At 42.0% G+C, this 20,863-nt stretch overlaps 1 protein-coding gene across 1 annotated transcript in view; it reads right to left on the bottom strand.

Moving 5' to 3' along the window:
• The window catches only part of TDRD3 (tudor domain containing 3), a 288,299-nt gene that overhangs the window by 23,963 nt on the left and 243,473 nt on the right, over window positions 1–20,863 (bottom strand). Inside the window, exons 11-12 of the mRNA XM_056555486.1 lie at window positions 13,249–14,090; window positions 8,849–8,974 (exon numbers count right to left, since the gene is read on the bottom strand). Coding sequence (XP_056411461.1) covers window positions 8,849–8,974; window positions 13,249–14,090 — 968 coding nt within the window. The remainder of the gene's footprint in view (window positions 1–8,848; window positions 8,975–13,248; window positions 14,091–20,863) is intronic.

Below are 20,863 nucleotides of genomic sequence, written 5' to 3'. Positions count from 1 at the left end.
CTGCACAGTGATATCCAAACTGTAGCCCTCCAGCTGTTGCAAAACTAAAAGTCCCAGCATGACAGCTTGTCTGGGCATGATGAGAGTTGTAGTTTTGCAACATCTGGAGGGCAACAGTGTAGAGACCACTGTATAGTGGTCTCAAACTGTAGCCCTTTAGATGTTGCTAGGCAACTTACTGGCTTCCATCGGATCCAGGGAGCATGCCGCACGACATGCCGCCCGTTGATCTCCGACACCGATCGTCGCCCGCAGCTTTGCCCGCAGGGTAAGTGGACTTTATCTCCGGTCCCCTTCGTTTTCCCCGTTCTGCCCTGCCTATTGTGGGTGGGCAGAACGGTGAAAACGAAAGTTATCCCCCCACCCCCGCCCCCAATCTGCTAATGGACGTCGCTTCTAGATGCCCAATAGCAGATATAGGTGGGGTGGCACCCCTGCCACCTCACTCCTATGCCTTCAGGGGGATCGTCTGTGTCTTCAACTGTAAATCAACTGGTGCCAGAAAGTTAAACAGAGTTGTAAATTACTTCTATTAAAAAATCTTAACCCTTCCAGTGCTTGTCAGCTGCTGTACACTACAGAGGAAGTTCTTTTCTTTTTGAATTTATTTTCTGTCTGTCCACCGTGCTCTCTGCTGACACCTCTGTCCATGTCAAAAACTGTTGAGAGCAAGAGAGGTTTGCTATGGGGAATTGTTCCTGCTCTGGACAGTTCCTGAGACAGAAAGAGGTGTCAGCAGAGAGCACTGTGGTCAGACAGAAAATAAATTCAAAAAGCAAAGGACTTCCTCTGTAGTATACAGGAGCTAATAAGTACTGAAAGGATTAAGATTTTTTTAATAGAAGTAATTTACAAATCTGTAACTTTCAGGCACCAGTTAATTTAAAAAAAAAAAGTTTTCCACCAGAGTACCCCTTTAATTGTGACTGGAGTTCTCTTTTAAAACAGCTATTTGGCAAGGAGGCTGGGAGTCGGACCCCTTATAATTTACTGTTAATTTTGACAACAAATTTTGATTCTGTTTTAGCTATAGTTTTTTGACTAAAACAGCATTTAGTATTAGTCTTCTAAATTGTTTTAGTATTAGACAACCGTCAAAAGATTTTAGTCAACCAAATCTACAGCAGAATAAAATCTTATAAGGAAAATTGTTATGCAAATTCTAAAGAAATACCGTACTTAAATAAGGCAAACTGATTTTATATTCCTAATGTAAATAAATCCGATTATGACTAAGGGCTGTTAAGGCCTCAATCCTTTCTTTTTCATGCTTGTATGAGCTGTCACATGTGTCCATGCTGCACATAATGAATACTAATAAAAAAAAAAATTAAAAAAAAATAACGTTTTTTTTTTTTAAGCTTCTACCAAGTGTGATGGCTTTATATAGTTTTTCTCCTGAAATAAATAGCTTTTATTGAATACAGACAAAAATATTAGTTCTGCATCACTTTTTCTGGCCTAGGTTGCATCCCAGCTGTATGCTTGAACTGATGTCCTTTCTTGTTAACTTTCTCTCTAACATTTTGGTCTTATTTTAGTCAGCTGACTAAAATGTCTATAGATTTTATTTATAGTTCTGAAAGCAAAGCCATTGAGGCTTTGCTCTAATTTTATTTTTTTTTGCCATTTATGCTGACCGTGTGGCTTCAACCTTGTACATACATGAATGCTTATAAAAATTCTTGGACACAAATGACCCAGCTTAAAAAATTAATAGACTCACTATATATGCTAGATATATGCAATTTTATATTTTATACAAATGGCAAGACAAATTTGAGAACATTGAACATTTTCTTGTGGTTAATGGCATTTAGGTCAGCAAGACTGGAGGGAAACATGTTGAAGTGAAGTAACAATACTGCTGTAGTGTCTGTAGGATAATTTAGCAGAGGCAAAATGAAAACGCAAGATGTACCTATCTTAATGGGAAATGTCTACAAGGTGAATTATAGCAAGCGTGTGGATGTGTATTACATAAATTAGGGCACATTGATTTTTCTGCTTACATTCCAAAGATTACACCATAACACAAATTAATATTGATCACTCAGCTAATGTTTGGTTAAATTCATGAAGAGTAAAGCAAATCACTGTTCACACAACAAGATTAACAGGAAACTGTCACTAATTAATGCTTTACTACTTATTGGCAGTGTTTTACAATTAAAGAAATCTGAAAGCAGGATAAAAGACTGAATTATTCTTTCATCTCTATTCTATGTCTGTTCCACGTCTAAGGATGACTGGCACATCAACTTTTATCTATTTTACCTGTCTACAGAGTAGTTTCTGTGATAATCGATCCTTCACAATTACATTTTAGATTTATTCTAGATGTGTGATAGGAAAAGGTTACTCCCCTCCTGCCCCTTCCAAAACCCCACTTCTAGAAAACATTTTTACAGAATTGTACACTAAGCCCTGGGACGTGGCCACTAACTGCCTCTCATTGCCAGATATCCAGTGAACATACCTTTTTTCTGTGTTGAGAAAATGTGCATATTAGGGATGCACGATATATCGCAAAAGCAATCTAATCCCGATTTTTTCAAATTGCAATACGTCCCCACGGGAAAACTTGTGATTATCTGCTAGAGTCGGCTCCTGTGTGCTGCTGCAGGTTGGGGTCCGGCCAGAGCAGGTAAAAACAAATTCAAATACTAAAAGTCAATGTTTCCCAACCAGGGTTCCTCCAGCTACATCAAAAGGCTGTCTGGGCATGCTGGGAGTTTTAGTTTTACAACAGCTGGAGGCATCCTCGTAATGAAACACTCTGCTAAGTAAAAGAGCAGGCAGAAAAATATAATAAAAAAAAAAACAACTTATGCTCACCTATTCTTGGTCCCTGCAGATGCCGTTCCCCTCCATGTGGTCCGGTGTCTCCTTTCTTGTCTGTACAAGCAGAAGGACTTCTCCCTTGTATTTTTCGGCTGCAAACACACTAGGTTTGCCAGATCCGGCGGGAGATTTGAAAACTGTCCAGGAAATCCAGTGTATGTGCAATACAAAAAGCTACCTACCGGGGAAGAGAATGTGACCATGGGGGTGGGGGACATGTGACCATGGGGGAAGATTGTAACTATGGGGGTGGGGAGAATATGACAGGGGGGAAATGTGACATGGGGGAGGAGGGCAATTGTTTACTAACTATTAGTATATACATTATGGGGGACATGTATCATTTCCAGTGTATAATAGACGTTTTTTACCCCTCTGCCTGTTGTCTAAATTTGGTGCAGCTGCGTTAAATTTATCATTCTTGTGCAGCTACTTTCTTGAATTGCGGTTAAATTTAGAATTCTCCTCAGAGCATAAACTTACACCGCAGCTCTATTTGGTAGGAGCTTTGTCTGCAGCGTATCTGCACCTAAACAGTAAGTGTGTCCTCGTTATTAGTTTTAGAATTTTGTTTCTTCATTATGTAGAGTTTTAATCTCACAAAAATACCACTTTTTGCACCCAATTATAACACATCAATTATACCAATGTCCTTATTCTTCATTTAACATCTGTGACACCCCTGTGCAAATCACCTCAAATGTACATGGTGCACTCTACCTTATGGGCCTTGTTGTGCGCCCGCAGAGCACTTTACGCCCACATATGTGGTATCTCCGTACTCTGGCTAAATTGTGTCCCAAAAAATGGGGATCTTTTTTTTCCCATTTACCTCTTGTGAAAATGTAAAGTATGCGGCAACACCTGCATGTCAGTGTAAATAATTTTATTTTTATACACTAACATACTGGTGTAGACTCCAACTGTTCCTTTTCATAATGGGTAAAAGGAGAAAAAGCCCCCCAAAATTTGTTAGGCAATTTCTCCCGATGATCGGCGATACCCCATATGTGACCCTAAAATGTTGCCCTGAAATACGACAGGGCTCCAAGGTGAGAGCACCATGCGCATTTGAGGCCTAAATTAGGGTTTTGCATAGGGGTGGACATAGGGGTATTCTATGCCAGTGTTTCCCAAACAGGGTGCCTCCAGCTGTTGCAAAACTCCCAACATGCCTGGACAGTCAATGGCTGTCCGGCAATACTGGGAGTTGTTGTTTTGCAACAGCTGGAGGCTTTATTTTGGAAACAGTGCTGTTCCAGACGTTGTTCATATTTATTGGGGAGGGGAGGGGGGCTGTGTAGCGGTATGTGTATATATAGTATTTTTTACTTATTTTATTTAACTGTAGTGTAGTGTAGTATTTTTAGGGTACAGTCACACGGGCGGGGGTTGACAGCGAGTTTGCTGCATCTCAATCTTGCAGCACTCCCTGTAAACCTCCGCCCATGTGAGTGTACCCTGTCCATTCACATTGGGGGGAGGGGGGGAACATCCAGCTGTTGCAAAACTATAACTCCGAGCATGCCCTTTGGCTGTCCGTGCATGCTGAGATTTGAAGTTTTTGCAACAGCTGAAGGCACACTGGTTGCGAAACACGGAAACAGACTCAGTGTTTCGCAACCAGTGTGCCTTCAGCTGTTGCAAAAACTTCAAATCTCAGCATGCAGTGACAGCAGAAGGACATGCTGGAACTTGTAGTTATGCAACAGATGGAGGCATACTGCTACAACTCCCAGCATGCCCTTTGGCAGTCCGTGCATGCTGAGGGTTGTAGTTATGCAACAGCTGAAGGCACACTGGTTGCAAAACACTTGAAAGTTTTTTACTTAACTTAGTGTTTCCAAACCAGTGTGCCTCCAGCTGTTGCACAACTTCAATTCCCAGCATGCATGGTCTGTCAGTGCATGCTGGGCGTTATAGTTTGGAGGCACACGGGTTGGGAAAAAGAGTTAGGAAACGAACAATGTTTCCCAACTAGTGTGCCTCCAGCTGTTGCAAAACTATAATTCCCAGCATGGCCAGACATGCTGGAAGTTGTATTTTGGCAATATCTGAAGGGTCAGATGTTGACGAACTACAACTCCCAGCATGCTTGGGCAGTCTGGGCATGCTGGGAGTTGTAGTTTTGCAACAGCTGGAGGTCCACAGTTTGTAGACCACTGTATAATGGTCTCCAATCTGTGGTCTTCCAGATGTTACAAAACTACAACTCCCAGCATGCCTCGACAGAGTGGGCATGCTGAGATTTGTAATTTTGGAACATCTGGAAGAGCACAGATTGGAGACCATTATACAGTGGTCTCCAAACTGTGGCCCTCCAGATGTTGCAAAACTACAACTCCCAGCATGCCCAGAAAGCCAAAGGCTGTCTGGGCATGCTGGGAGTTGCAGTTTTGAAACTCCCAGAGGCAGCAGTGAGATCGCTTTACGGCGATCTCACTGCTGCCAATGAAGATGCCGCCCTGCTGCCGGAAACTCACCGCCGGGACGCACCACCCCCAAGACCGCCTGGAGGACGCCGCTCGCACCGGGACTGCTCAGGACACCGCATGGCCGGGTAAGTGACGCTGGAGGACGGGTAAGGGACACTTAGCAGAGCGGTGTGTGTCCCGATCCCCGTGATCCGGACTCACACACCGCGCTGCTAAGTATTCTCACAGCGAAACGCTGCTATCAGCTAGTCAGATTTGACCAGCTGATATCAGCGATCGCTGGGGGGGGGGGGGGAGGGGGGGGGGGATGAGATGAAACCCCCCATGGTCACATGGTAAAATGGCTGGCTATCAGTGATAGCCACCATCTTACCGGGCGCTGGGGAAAAGTATAACGGAAAGCAGTAAATTGTAAAAATAAAAGGAGAATGATCTACAGTGTTAAGTGGATTACAAAGCTGTTTTAATGTGTCGGATCTTGTTCAATGATAAGTAAGTTATCAAACATTTCCTACTTAAATGTATTAAATTGTTGGATCATAAAATAACAATATACAAGTGATCTAATGAATAACTGAACTGTAAACAAATATTCTATATGCAAATTATTTTAAAAGTGCTTTGGAATAACCAAGGAGTAAAAAGCAATATAAAGCAAACCAAAGGAGGAATTGAGATAGGAAAGTAAAAACATTCTGGTGGTTCCTTAGTAGAACTTTCTTTCAGAAATAGAAAGGATTGCTACGTGCAGTTAAAGTTGGCTTATATTTATGGGGAAAAAGACGCACTTGCGTCAAAATTTTTGGTGCAAAGAAAAAGAACGCAGGTAATAAATCCATGTGTACTATAGATGTCACTCCAAGGTACCCTGATTCAGCCACATCTGGAGGATATGCTCTACCTAAACGTGCGCAAAAAAATGTGCAAAAAAAAAAGGGCTTGCGCCAAAAAATACACACAAATCAGGGGTAAAATCTTTGATACATGTCCCCCTATATTCTTATATTATCGGCTCTAAAATTTTTACGTGTTTTATCCCATTCACAAGGGCCCTGTGATGGGGCATGACTATATATGCTTTTTATGTTCATTTTAATAAATAAAATTTGTATATGAAGCACAGTCTCCCCCATATATTGTATTCACTGTGTACCTTAACTGTTAGTTTTGGTTACAACTAGAGATGGGCGAATCGAAGCTGACGAATTTCATGAAAAATTTGATTCTGAAGGAATCCAAATTTCCTCGCGCTTGGTGGTAAACGAATCGCTTCATTCACTAACTTTTGTGCGGGCCTGGGGGCTTAAATGGAGGCTACACGTATGAGGACATGGGGTAAGAAAGTTTGGGAAGGCAGGATCACCCTGAATCACATGGCGGCATGCAGTCTATCAGCAGCCAGCCAGCCCTGTGATGTCACAGCCCTAAATATTCGGCAGCCATTGCCAAAGACTGGCATTTCCGAGAGCAGAGACTGTGTGTGCACACTAATCATTGTTACTAACAATACAGATCTTTACAGCGGCGAGTCCATTCATCTCAAGCCTGGCAGGCAGGGAGAACTTTAGAAGTTGTTTCATAGTCTGCTAATTGAGATCATCACAGGAAGCACTTCCCATTCAAGGCAGGCAGGCAGACGAGAGAGAGAGAGAGAGAGAGAGAGAGAGAGAGAGAGAGAGAGAGAGAGAGACAGAGACAGAGAGGGGGGGAGAGAGAGAGGGAGAGAGAGAGAGGGAGGGAGGGAGGGAGAGGGAGGGAGAGAGACAGAGAGAGGGAGGGAGAGAGGGAGGGAGAGAGGGAGGGAGAGAGGGAGAGAGGGAGGGAGAGAGGGAGGGAGAGAGGGAGGGAGAGAGGGAGGGAGAGAGGGAGGGAGAGAGGGAGGGAGAGAGGGAGGGAGAGAGGGAGGGAGAGAGGGAGGGAGAGAGACAGGGAGAGAGACAGGGAGAGGGACAGGGAGAGAGACAGGGAGAGAGACAGGGAGAGAGACAGGGAGAGAGACAGGGAGAGGGAGAGATAGAGAGAGAACGCTTTTTTCTGTTGCAACCGTACTGGGGTGTATTACTGTGAAAAAAGGGAAAAATATGCACACTCCACAGTTCTAATTTTTTTTTTTATCTCTCTAAACGTTAATCTCTTTAAACTTTTCAATTGATATTGCTTTAATCGCTTCAATTGTGACGCCATATGGTCTCCCGACCCTGCTGCCACATCCAGACTCTGTTGTTGTGCCACTCTGTGGCAGTGATTCTAATAGCGACGCCTGTAATCTGCATGTCATACTGAATAACAGTATGATTTCACTACCCAAGCACACTCCATATGCGTGTTACGACAATGCAAAGTGTGCTACACCCCTAATGAGGCTCTCTGTAGCCCGGAAATAGACGTTTTTAATAGCGATTCGCCGCAAACTGAAATTTTTTGGAAAATTAATCGAATCAAATTTTATTTAGTCATCTGAATTGTTTTAGTTTAAGACAACTAACAGTAAAGTCACAAACAGATTGTGTCACTCTCTTCTGCCAATGGGTCACTTGTCCAGTGAAACACCTACTTTTTTTTTCGGCAGGGGCGAAGATGAGCATCTACTGCTCTGTCAAAGTCAGGTCCTTCTGTCTGCTGAATGCTCAGCAGTTTCTCTACCCTTGGTTAGGGAGAAAGGGTAAGAAGCCTGGACAGTGCCATTATTCACTAAGCACAAGAAGGCTTTACTTTACATCCTCTCTGCTGGCTGTTTATTATCTAGACTGCCTATTGGGGGGGGGGGGGGGGGGGAGTATAACATGAACAAAGCATTGAAAGAGAACTAACCGGGGGGGGGGGGGGTTAGGACAAACTTAAAGGGCTACTCTGGTAGCCGGAAAGTTATACAGATTTGTAAATTACTTCTATTTAAACATCTTAATCCTTCCAGTACTTATTAGCTGCTGTATACTACAGAGGAAGTTGAGTTCTATTCTGTCTGACCACAGTGCTCTCTGCTGACACCTCTGTCCATGTCAAGAACTGTCCAGAGTAGGAGAGGTTTGCTATGAGGATTTGCTCCTGCTCTGAACAGTTCCTGACATGGACAGAGGTGTCAGCAGAGAGCACTGTGGTCAGACAGAAAAGAGCAACTCAACTTTCTGTGGAGCATACAGCAGCTGATAAATATTGGAAGGGTTAAGATTTTTTAATAGAAGCAATTTACAAATCTTTTTAACTTTCTGGATCCAGTTGATATGCATTTAATGTTTTCCCCACTAGAGACCCCCATTAAAGACCAGAACTAAATGGTCGAAGCTTCTTTATGGGAAACAAATACCTAATAGATCTGTAATTTCTATTAAGATGTAAATGAAAGCATCACTGAGCAACAACTTATAAAGCTCATTGTACAACAAACTGGTGGTGGGTAACATTCATGATAATTAGAGTCTAGCTGTGACAGTCTATTATAGCTTATGGAAATATATGAATAAACTGACAACTGGGTGTTACTCATTCCCCTTGTCACATGGATGTGTCCGTATACACTATGACACAATTCAGTATTTAGCACTGGAGAACAATTTCCAAACCTCACTCACCCATGCTTCTGCCTGAATCGGCTTGATGTTTTCTAATAGTACTTCTTCATAGTTCCCATAATCGCTGAATTTTACCACTGCTGTGGTTCCAGAAGAGTGTAGGGCTTCAATTTCAGCTCTGTAATACTGTAAATGTATAGACAATTTACATACATGGGAGGATGAACACACTTGATCATTTACAGGTTTCATTCCTCATTCAGGTCTTTTTTTTTTTTTTCCTAAGAATTTTTTATTGAACATTTTTCAAATAACACAATAATGCATTAGGGAAGGGGTAGGGAAGGGTTCAGCTATATCAGTGCAAAACACAAGTCATTCAGGTCATTTTGTTTCTAGTGGCCTTTTGTTTTATCATGGACCTATTTCCTAGTACCTAAGAAAAATAAGTCTTTCACCTCACAAGTAGATAAAATAACATCACATGCGTACCTAAAATTCCTGCATGTTAATTTTATTACGTTGTTGATTTATGGTAAAAAAACACACATACATATTAAACGGTATGCATATTGTAAAGCTTTTACAACCAAGTATGACCTACAGAGAATGTTGCAATAACATCATTTATTTTTTTTAACAAACAGATCCAATTATTAACCAATTATCTTTTCTGTTGATATGCACTGCAATGTTCACAAAATGTTTTGGAAATCTTCCTCAAAAGTTAATTTAACGGGAACTTCAGTACTTGACAACTTATCCTCTATTCACAGGATAAGGGACAAGTGTCTGATCGCAGGGGTCCGACCCCTGGGACTACTGTGATGTCCTGCCTGCTGCCCCATTACTCCCCATGCACAGAACTGTGTCGATTACAACATTAAGGAGTGCTCAACACAGCCCCTCTGTGCGTCTCTATGGGAGAGCTGGAGATACACAACTGCAGTATTTCTAGCTCTCCCACAGACATATATGGAGTGGCATGTCAACACTCTGTACGGTTGTCGATGCCGCTCAATGCATGGGGAGAACCAGGGCAGCGGGCAGAAGATTGTTTGGGGGTGGGGGGGGGGTGCAATGGGTTGGACACCTCCTATAATGTGGATAGAGGATAAGTTGTTAAGAACCGGAGTTCTCCTTTAAGGCATACACAAGTAGCATGGCAACTTCTTTTCTGAGCGTTGTCCTGTGGAATAAATACTGTAACACAAAGTTGGCCTAAGAAATTACTAAACACAAAATGTAAAAATGTATAGAATGTAAAGAACACTCCGCACCAGTAGCGTCCTGTATACTCCTTATGCAGCTAGAGACTCCACAACTTGGGTGGCTGCAGGGTGGTGCACTCGTGGTATGAAATAAGAACTTATGTGAGAACAGCCAAGAGAAAAATTGCAAACGTAGCACTCACCCTTTCCTTGAGTCATAGAAGCTTTACTGGGAAGATTTAATCCCTGTACACAGATCCACATCACGGATAGAGAACAGACAAACAGCCCCGTGCGAACAGGGGAGCGGCGACAGCTCAGTTTTGCGGTTTTACAGCTTGGTCACGCTTATCGTCACTAAGCGGTAAACCCGTGAAACTGAGCCGTCGCCGCTCCCCTGTTCGCAGGGGGCTGTTTGTCTGTTCTCTATCCGTGATGTGGATCTGTGTACAGGAATTAAATCTTCCCAGTAAAGCTTCTATGACTTAATGAAAGGGTGAGTGCTACGTTTGCAATTTTTCTCTTGGCTGTTCCCACTAAACAAAAAGACTAGTTACAATAGTTAACTTATTTATGATCACTGTTACAAAACTTATTTTGCTTATTCAGTGATTGTAAGACCATCATTTCAAAATGTAAGTGTTCTGTACATTGTTTTATTTACAATAAATACCTCAATGCTAAGACAGATCTGTTGCATGATAAACACCAGCAGCACCCGACAGCCTCCATTGACTGGCAATGGAATTTGCAAGGTTCTACCAAGAGGTCCATCATTTTGTTGGAGAAAAAGCACTGAATGCAAAACTATTTTTCTTTTCAAAAACTACAGATAATGCAATGCAGATATAAGCAGAGCCTATGATACAGCATATCTGGAGAAGTGTTACACTTTAATATTGCTGATGCACAGATCACCAACATTCAAAAAAAATAATATATATATTGGTTTGCCCTAATGATATAGTAACTCAGTTGTATAAGGTGATGTGCTGCATTATTTAAGGCATTCTATATTCCTTTTTTTGCTAGTTGAGTCCCCAACAATGATTGTATGGTGTTCTGCTACTGGAACCTCAGCAATCTACTGAAGGAAAACTTTGCAATCACTGTTCATTTCCTTAGCGACACCACCACTGGGAAAAGAAGCCAACATGAGTGGGGCAGCATAGGCTAATATTACCTAATGAAAGAGAGACTCTTGTGGATGCCATGTGCATTGTAGCTGGTGTGGCTTGCAAGAGTTGTATTCCGCAAACTATATTAGAGGGGAAATTTGAATTCAGATAGCAAACATTTCCCATTATATCTTTGACTTTACAGAGAAAGAGGAGGTGGAGTCTCATGACTGCACTTGCTCCTGAGACCTACCGTATATACTCGAGTATAAGCCGGCTTATACTCGAGTGAACTCTCCGCCTGTCAATCCCTTCAGTGGTCTTCAACCTGCGGACCTCCAGATGTTGAAAAACTACAACTCCCAGTATGCCCGGGACTAGTGACTTGCCTTGATGACGACGCACAGGAACTTTCATGTGCATGAACGTCCCTGTGCGTCGTCGTCAAGGCATCGTCACTAGTCCGGGGCCGGCCCTGAGCGAGCGGAGAAGAGGGCCCCCCTGGTGAAAATGTGCAGCCCGGAACGACTAACCCTCCCCACTGGACGGTCCCTGCAGCATAGATGGCCCGGACCAGCTCATCCTTCCTTCTCACAGAGGGGTGGTGAGTAGAAAACTAAAGAGGGTGTGTGGGGGGGGGGGGGTCTGGATGATGAAGAAGGCCCGATGGCTGTCCAGGCATGCTGGGAGTTGTAGTTTTGCTAAATCTGGAGGTCCGCAGGTTGAAGACCACTGAGGTGATTGACAGGCAGTGATGATGAGGGGGGGGGGGGGGTGATGACAGGGTGATGATGACGGAGTGATGATGAAGGGGGGGGGGGGGGAGATAATGATGGGGGTGATGATGACGGGGAGGATGATGATAACGGGGGTGTTAATGACGGGGGGATGATGACGGGGGATGATGACATGGGGGGATGATGACATGGGGGGATGATGACATGGGGGGGGGTGATGACATGGGGGGGGGTGATGACATGGGGGGGGGGTGATGTATTTCCCACCCTAGGCTTATAGTCGAGTCAATAACTTTTCCTGGGTTTTTGGGGTGAAATTAGGGGCCTCGGCTTATATTCAGGTCGGCTTATACTCGAGTATATAAGGTATCTTAATTGAGCAATTGATAAATCAATGACACAGAACATCTGTGTTCTAACTTGCCCTATATAGGGTATCATTTAAGATGCAGCTTCAGCTGCATCACAGAGAATCTGCACACAGAAGATATAGACAGGCAGTGAGATTAGGACAGTTGTATAACTCTGCAGCTAAAAACTGTAATTTACTCAACTGAAAATCACTGCACTCCTGGTCCCATAGGAATGGCAGCAGTCTTCTATAAAAGGAGGTAGGGGAGGGATCTCAGTGCCAACAGAAGGGATCTGATAGACTATAATGTAATCTTGTAGTTGACAAAAAGTCAACCACACAATACAGACTAATTCTTGTTACATTTTAGAACATTCTGGTCACATAGTCCAGATGAGAAAATGTATGGATACGGCTGAGGTGGAATGCCACTGCAACAATATGAGCGATGAGGTGGCATATATAATATGGGGATAGACCATCCATATAGTGATCTAAATACACTATTTCTCATAACGGCTTTTGCCCTATGTAAATGCTCTCTGTGCCTGGTTTTACCTTGACCAGCTTTCTTGTGTTACTACAGAAGCAGACTATACTGAACACCTCTAGGACACGTTTCTCACATAGTAATTAGTAAGACCTTCTGTGGGGATTGGGCATGCACACTCTGTCACAGTTAGACTAGTCTTTTAAGCCACATTGGAAATCTGGTTATAGCCACAGCCTTAGTCCCCACCTGCAGCCACCATGCAGGTAGTCCCGTGTATTAGAGTTATTGTCCCTATCATAATGCTGGAAGAAGGGTCTCACTGTAGCCAGTATATTTGCTTCCTCTCTGTGAGAATGACTGACACAGAAAAATCAGTGGTAAAACAAAGTCTGGTACAAGTGGCATTAACTATTGTTTACCTCTTAATTATTTATATATATATTTTTTTACAACTGTTTAATAAGTGCATATTATTACTTCTAGCTCTGTAATATCACATGCATCATTCTGAATAAACTAGTAATGTATAAATATGTCTGAATGTCATACCTTATTATCTTCCCAGTAAAGAGCTAAACATTCATCCCCAGGTCTCCAGCTAAAGGCTGTGTAGACATTATCCAGAATTCGCTCTGATTTTATTGTACCAGATCTCTTTTTAGAATTATTGGTGTACAACAACATCTTATTTCTATCCTCCTGTTCAGAGTTTAGATTTGATCCTATCGGTTTTATAGGCCCAATTCTTCTTCCTTTCTGCTCAAGTTCTCCATTTGGTAAATCATTAGCACCATCTTTTACTAATGTTCCATGATAATTTGATGATTCCATATTGGCACTAAAAGTTTTCTCGTTTGGTAAATTAGTGAATGTTTCACTGTTACCTGTCCGTGGTCTCCTGTCAATATAGAATTCTGAATTGTATCTTTGGTCTTCTCTTCTACCACGTTTTTGTTGACCAGTCTCTGTATTATTATTCTGAATGCTGGTGTCCAATCTTGTTTCAATGAGGTTGGGACCTTTTATGGTCCTACATTGTACACTATTTTCTCTTTTTTTAAATGTACCATCATTTTGGTAACTAGAAGAAGAATGTGAAAAATCTTTTATTCTCTCATTTCGTGGATATCCTTTTTCACACTTACTCCTGTCTTCAATCCATGGCTCTGAAGTGTGTTTTTCTGGGCCTCGACTTCTTGGTGGCCCATTACCTTCAAACTGTCTAGGTGCATGCACTTCCCTTTGGAAGCGAGGCGGCTTTTCATTCCTTGGACCTCTAGTATCATTCCGCGAAAACTGACGAGATTGATTGTGATCCTTCACTCCATTCTGCTCTAAATTCTGAACTCTGTGGTATCCTTGGTTTTGAGGTTGAGTTTGTGGTTTGTTGTCTGTAAAAGACACACATTTTTCATATTAAAGGGGTATTCTGGTACCAGAAAATTGTATTTAAATAAGACTATTACCATACTAATATAGTGTTATCACAAATTGTACTGGATTCATGTTTTTGCATGGCTGGATCTTATCTTAACTCTAGCTACACCCCCTGAGTGATGTCATCACCTCTGACCATCACCAACATTTTTCTGTCAAATACATACACACATTATATTATAATATATATATATATATATATATATATATATATATATAAATAATGGCACATTCAGAAGGAACTTTTACAGGATGCTGCTTTTTACTGAACAATTCCACAGGTAAAGGAGCATACCTAATGACTAGCAGGTGCTGCAACCTCCTTGATGCAATTGTGAAATTAGATATTCTGCAACAGCCCTGGTCAGGAAACTGGCAGAAGTTTATAAAAAGTTTTGGGATCTGACGGTGCCCATTTAAGTTAGTCAGGAATTGGTCACTCAATGTTAAATGATTTTGGAACAAAACATATTGCATGAGCAGTGCATGACCACGTTAGGCTGGGTTCACACTACGTTTTCTCCCATACGGGAGCGCATACGGCAAGGGAGAGCTAAAACCTCGCGCTCCCGTATGCCTTCGTATGCGCTCCCGTATGTCATTCATTTCAATGAGCCGGCCGGAATGATAGGTTCGGTCCGGGCGGTTCATTTTTGCCCCGTATGCGCTTTTTCCCCGGAGCTAAAACTGGTCAACCACGGTTTTAGGACCGGTTGTAAAAGCGCATACAGCGCAAAAATGAGCTGACCGAACGTTTCACTCTGGCCTGCTCATTGAAATGAATGACATACGGGAGCGCAAGGTTGTAGCTCTCCCCTGCCGTATGCGCTCCCGCATGGGAGAAAACGTAGTGTGAACCCAGCCTTATTTGAACAACTGGCTCCAATGTTTACACACAAGATAAACAGACCATGCCATCTTGCCTTTTTCTTACAACCTTTACGCAAAAAGCTCTGTTTATTTTGGAGACATATGAACTAAAATATCTTGCTGGCTTGTTGCCTAATGTCGGTCACAATGGGACATGATACACACAGAAATACAGACCCATGAAGCACACTTTATATGCAGGGAAGGTCTATTATGTATCAATGAACAGTTCATGAAGATAAAACGCAGAAAACAGGCAAACACGTATTAAAGTCAATTACAAGAGTCAGAGCTGGGTACAGTGAACCTGAATAGTAATTGGATATTCATTGAAGGACATTTTACTGGATTAAGAAGTGCCAATGCCAGTCACACCTCTACCATGTCCCTACACATTTGTGCTGATTGGTGCCTGCTAATTAAACTGTCTATATTATTGATTTAAGAATTTACATAAAGGTTTTGAAAGCCATTAATAACAGTTTCTCGTCATACATATTTAGTAGTAGTAGTATGCCATATCCACTAAAGGCCACTTAAAAAGGTAGCACCAACTGCTCCAAAAACACCATAAAGAGCTAGGTTACAGCTTAAAGGGGTACTCCGCCCCTGGGCATCTTATCCCCTATCCAAAGGATAGGGGATAAGATGTCGGATCGTGGGGGGGCCCACTGCTGGGGACCCCCGGGATCTCAGCTGCAGCACCCTGCTTTCATTACTGCACAGAGCAAGCTCGCTCTGTGCGTAATGACAGGCGATACAGGTGCTGGAGCATTGTGACCCCCAAGGCCCCACCCCCCGTGACATCATGCCCCCTCCCATAGACTTGCATTAAGGGGGCGGGCTGTGACATGAGCGGGGCCCCAACGATCAGACATCTTATGGATAGGGGATAAGATGTCCTGGGGCGGAGTACCCCTTTAAATTTAGAAAAACTGTCTTCGGGTCCGGTAGAGCATAAATTAAAACTATTCGGTCATAATGACAATGGTTATAGATGGAGGAAAAAGGAGATTATTTGGAAGCTGAAGAACACCATCCCAACTGTGAAGCATGGGGGTGGTAGCATCATGTTGTTAGGTGCTTTGCTGCATGAGGGACTTGTGCAGTTTATAGATGGTATTTTGGGGAACAAAAATATGTGATCATATTGAAGAAACGTCTTTCTGGATATTTATGGTATATTTAAAGGATATGCCAAAAATGTCTGATAGATGCAGGTCCCACCTCTGGGACTTGTACCAATCCCAAGATTGCTTATAGTCAAGGAAGTTGGATAGGAAGGTGAGAATAACCAAGCCAGCTGTTTTACAGTTTGCAAAAATCCAATAAATAACAAATAATATATAGATATATAACTTCTTATTTTAGTGTTGTCACAAATGTTACTGGTTTAGGGTACATTCACTCATACCATATCTGCTGCATATATTTAGCTACAGATTTCATGCCGTTAAATCAATAAAATTAATAGTTTAACACAGCAACAGCTGAAGCTCTGCCGTGTGTGATTTTACCACTTCTGACCAGCCTACATCACTATCTCCCTGTCATATACACATAAATACATTATTGGGACATTCAAGGAAGAATGAGAGGTGTTTACAGCATACTGCTTTGTGCTGAACAATGCCAAAGGCAGGAAATGAATGCAGCAGCTGCAATGTTCTACAGCAGCTCTAGGACGGGAACTGGAAGTAGTGTGGAGGTAGAGAAGGCAGGATGAGAGAACTAAAACAAAAAAGTGTGCTCACACACTTTCTATGGGATTTCCAAACATTTCCAAAGAGCGAGGTCTTATAGACAGTGAAAGGAAAGCTCTTGTGATTGGAACCACACTGATCAGCTAGTTATCTCCTGTCCTGTGGATCAGTAATACATTTTAAAGGTAATTTATCAGCAGTATACCATGCTCAGACATGGGAAGATAGCTGAAAGGGAGATAAAAGGTGAAATCCATCTTTTAGCCTATGGCTGTTTGCAATGTTGTAATAATGTTTTCTTTCTACGCTCAAGTGTCATAAAGGCAGTGCTGATTTGCAGCATGCATGCCTCCTTCAATCCCAGCCCTCTCTCTGCTTTGCCTAGTTGTTGCACAGGGCTCAGTGCTAAAAGACAAATAGGGATAGTTGGAAGACTAAGGAGGCATGCATGTTGCAGGACAGCATGGCTTCCATGACACAAGCTTAAAAGGAAACCATGATTTTATAACTTTGGAAAAAACAATCAGCTAACAGAACACTATCAATTGTTTTATTTCCTTACCAGCTATTTGGCTTTGCTCATGTCTGCAGGTCTGAGCATGATATAGAGTTGACAGATGCCCTTTGGTGTTGTTAACTGATAGCTTCAACTGTATAAGATATATATCGTAACATAGTTCATAAGGTTGAAAAAAGACCAGAGTCCATCCATCAAGTTTAACCTATAACCCTAATGAGTCCCTACTGAGTTGATCCAGAGGAAGACAAAAAACAATCATACTAAGTAAAACACCCATACGAGGTAAAAATTCCTTCCCAACTCCAAATATGGAAATCAGAATAGATCCCTGGATCAACCTTCTGTCCCTATAGATCTAGAATCCATAACCTATAATGATATTATTTTCAAAAATACATCCAGCCCCTTTTAAATTCTTTTACAGAGTTAACCATCACCACCTCCTCAGGCAGAGAATTGCGGTCTCACTGCTCTTACAGTAAAGAACCCCCGTCTGTGCTGGTGCAGAAACCTTCTTTCCTCTAAACATAGAGGATGACCCCTAGTTATAGATACAGTCCTGGGTATAAATAGATCACATATACAGTCATGGCCGTAAATGTTGGCACTAGAGATGAGCGAACTTCCAGTAATTTGATTCGTCACAAACTTCTCGGCTCAGCGTTTGCTGACTTTAGCCTGCATAAATTAGTTCAGCTTTCAGGTGCTCCGGTGGGCTGGAAAAGACTCTCTCCTAGGACTGTATCTACCTTTTCCAGCCCATCGGAGCACCTGAAAGCTGAACTAATTTATGCAGGCTAAAGTCAGCAACTGCCGAGAAATTTGTGACGAATCGAAGTACTGGAAGTTAGCTCATCTCTAGTTGGCACCTCTGAAATTTTTCAAGAAAATGAAGTATTTCTCACAAAAAAGGATTGCAGTAATCCATCTTTTGCTATACACGTGTTTATTCCCTTTGTGTGTATTGGAACTTACCCAAAAAAGGGAGGAAAAAAAGCTAATTGGACATAATGTCCCACCAAACTCCAAAAATGGGTTGGACAAAATTATTGGCACCATTTTAAAATTGTACAGATTGATTCAAGCATGTGATGCTCCTTTAAACTCACATGGGGCAAGTAACAAAAATCACACCTGAAAGTAGATAAAAAGGAGAGAATTTCACTAAGTCCCTGCATTGTGTGTCTATGTGTGCCACACTAAGCATGGACAACAGAAAGAGGAGAAGAGAACGTCTCAACGACTTGAGAACCAAAATTGTGGGAAAATATCAACAATCTCAAGGTTACAAGTCCATCTCCAGAGATCTAGATTTGCCTTTGTCCACAGTGCCCAACATTATCAAGAAGTTTGCAACCCATCACACTATAGCTAATCTCCCTGGGCGTGGACGGAAGAGAAAAATTGATGAAAGGTGTCAACACAGGATAGTCCAGATGGTGGATAAGCAGCCCCAAACAAGTTCCAAAGATATTCAAGCTGTCCTGCTGAATCAGGGAGCATCAGTGTCAGCGCAAACTACCCTTCGACATTTAAATGAAATGCTGTCAGAAGACCCAGGAGGACGCCATTGCTGACACAGAGACATAAAAAAGAAAGACTACATTTTGCCAAAATGAACTTGAGTAAGCGAAAAACCTTCTGGGAAAACGTCTTGTGGACAGATGAGAACAAAATAGAGCTTTTTGGTAAAAGCACATCATTCTACTGTTTACCAAAAACGGAAGTGAGGCCTACAAAGAAAAGAACACAGTACCTACAGTGAAATATGGTGGGGGTTCAATGATGTTTTAAGGTTGTTTTGGGTGCCTTGAATGTGTGCAAGGCATTATGAAATCTAAGGATTACCAACGAATTTTGGGTAGAACTGTACAGCCCAGTGTCAAAACGCTGGTTTTGCGTCCAAGATCTTGGGTCTTCCAGCAGGACAATAACCCGAACATACATCTAAAAGCACCCAGAAATGGATGGCAACAAAGCGCTGGAGAGTTCTGAAGTAGCCAGCAATGATTTCAGATCTAAATCCAATTGAACACCAGTGGAGAGATCTTAAAATTGCTTTTAGGAAAAGGCGCCCTTCTAATAAGAGAGACCTGGAGCAATTTGCAAAGGAAGAGTGGTCCAACATTCCGGCTTAGAGGTGCAAGACGCTTATTGATGGTTATAGGAAGCGACGGATTTCAGTTTTTTTTTCCAAAGAGTGTGCAACCAAATATTAATTTAAGGGTGCCATAATTTTTTTCCCAGCCCATTTTTGGAGTGACATTATGTCCAATTAACTTTTTTCCTCCCTTTTTTGGTTTAGTTCCACACACAAAGGGAAAAAATATGTGAATAGCAAAACATGTGTTACTGCAATCCTTTTCTGTGAGAAATCAGCACTGGATCCCCTCTAGTTCTGTGCAATAGTATCCAATAGCTTTCCACAGCTACAGTCCATAAATCCTAACCAAAGATAAAGGTCCGGTATAATGAAGGCTTAAAGGGGTTATCCACCATAAGGTGATTTTAGTACATACCTGGCAGACAGTATTGGACATGCTTAGGAAGGATCTGCGCTTGTCTTGGGGCTAAATGGCTATGTTGTGAGATTACCATAACACTGTGGCTAGCTTTTTGTGAACTGGTATTTCCTGTTTGATTTTTCTTTTTTAGACTACAAATCCCATAATTCCATTTTCCTCCCTCTCACACACATCAGCCACCCCACCAATTGAAACATAAAGGAGCTGCAACCATTCAAAAGTCCTGTGGTTTTCAATCAGGGTGCCTACAGCTGTTGCATTAGTTGCAGATTGATCTCTCCCACCAAGCGATCGCTCCACCCATTGAAGCAGACAGGCTCCCTGTCATCAGCTGACTAGTGAGTCAGGTCTAGGCCACATTGCAACCTGGGAAAAATCTGAGACAACAGTCATTTTGTATGCTGTTAAAAATAAATATGGGGTGAAAATCACATAAGAATTGTGAGAAAACCATCACACACAGGTACAGACACTATATTATGAACTACAGTAACTTTACAGCCCCTGTAGCATAGTCAAATTAAAAAAAATCCTGGAATACCCCTTTATGTCTTTTTTGTGCTCAAGAACTCACGTGCAACGTTTCGGCTCAGTAGCCTTTTTCAAGCACGCTTGAAAAAGCCTACTGATTCGAAACGTTGCATGTGTGTTCTTCAGAACAATAAAAACTTAAGCCTGCATTATACCGGACCTCTTAACTGCTGCTGTATCTTTAGCTGGGATGTATATATTTATTATTATTTCTTTTTATTCATTATATATTATGCTATTGATCTGAATGTTATAGGGCTACAGCATCCCCCCCAAAAAAAGTGCAGCATAAAAGCATTTCTTTGTAACCACTGTTTATGGACGTCAGCAGAACAAAAGCATAAGGTTGTACAAACTGTTCATCCATTTCCACGGATGCTGGGAATACACCATTATTTGTCCATGTCACATATGGGCTTTTGTGAAACTTTATCCATTTCCAGAAATAAACGAAAAACAAATTGCTAAGAAAAGTGAAGGTTTTTAAGTGACGGTCATAAAAGTCAACTAATAATCTGCTACACTAAAGGAAACAAAGCAGCTATTACTACTATACTGAATAGCAATGAACATTAGTC

The sequence above is a fragment of the Hyla sarda genome, chromosome 2 (genome assembly GCF_029499605.1).
Source record: "Hyla sarda isolate aHylSar1 chromosome 2, aHylSar1.hap1, whole genome shotgun sequence".
NCBI classification, from domain to species: Eukaryota; Metazoa; Chordata; class Amphibia; order Anura; family Hylidae; genus Hyla; species Hyla sarda.
This window is presented reverse-complemented; position numbering and strand designations above follow the sequence as displayed.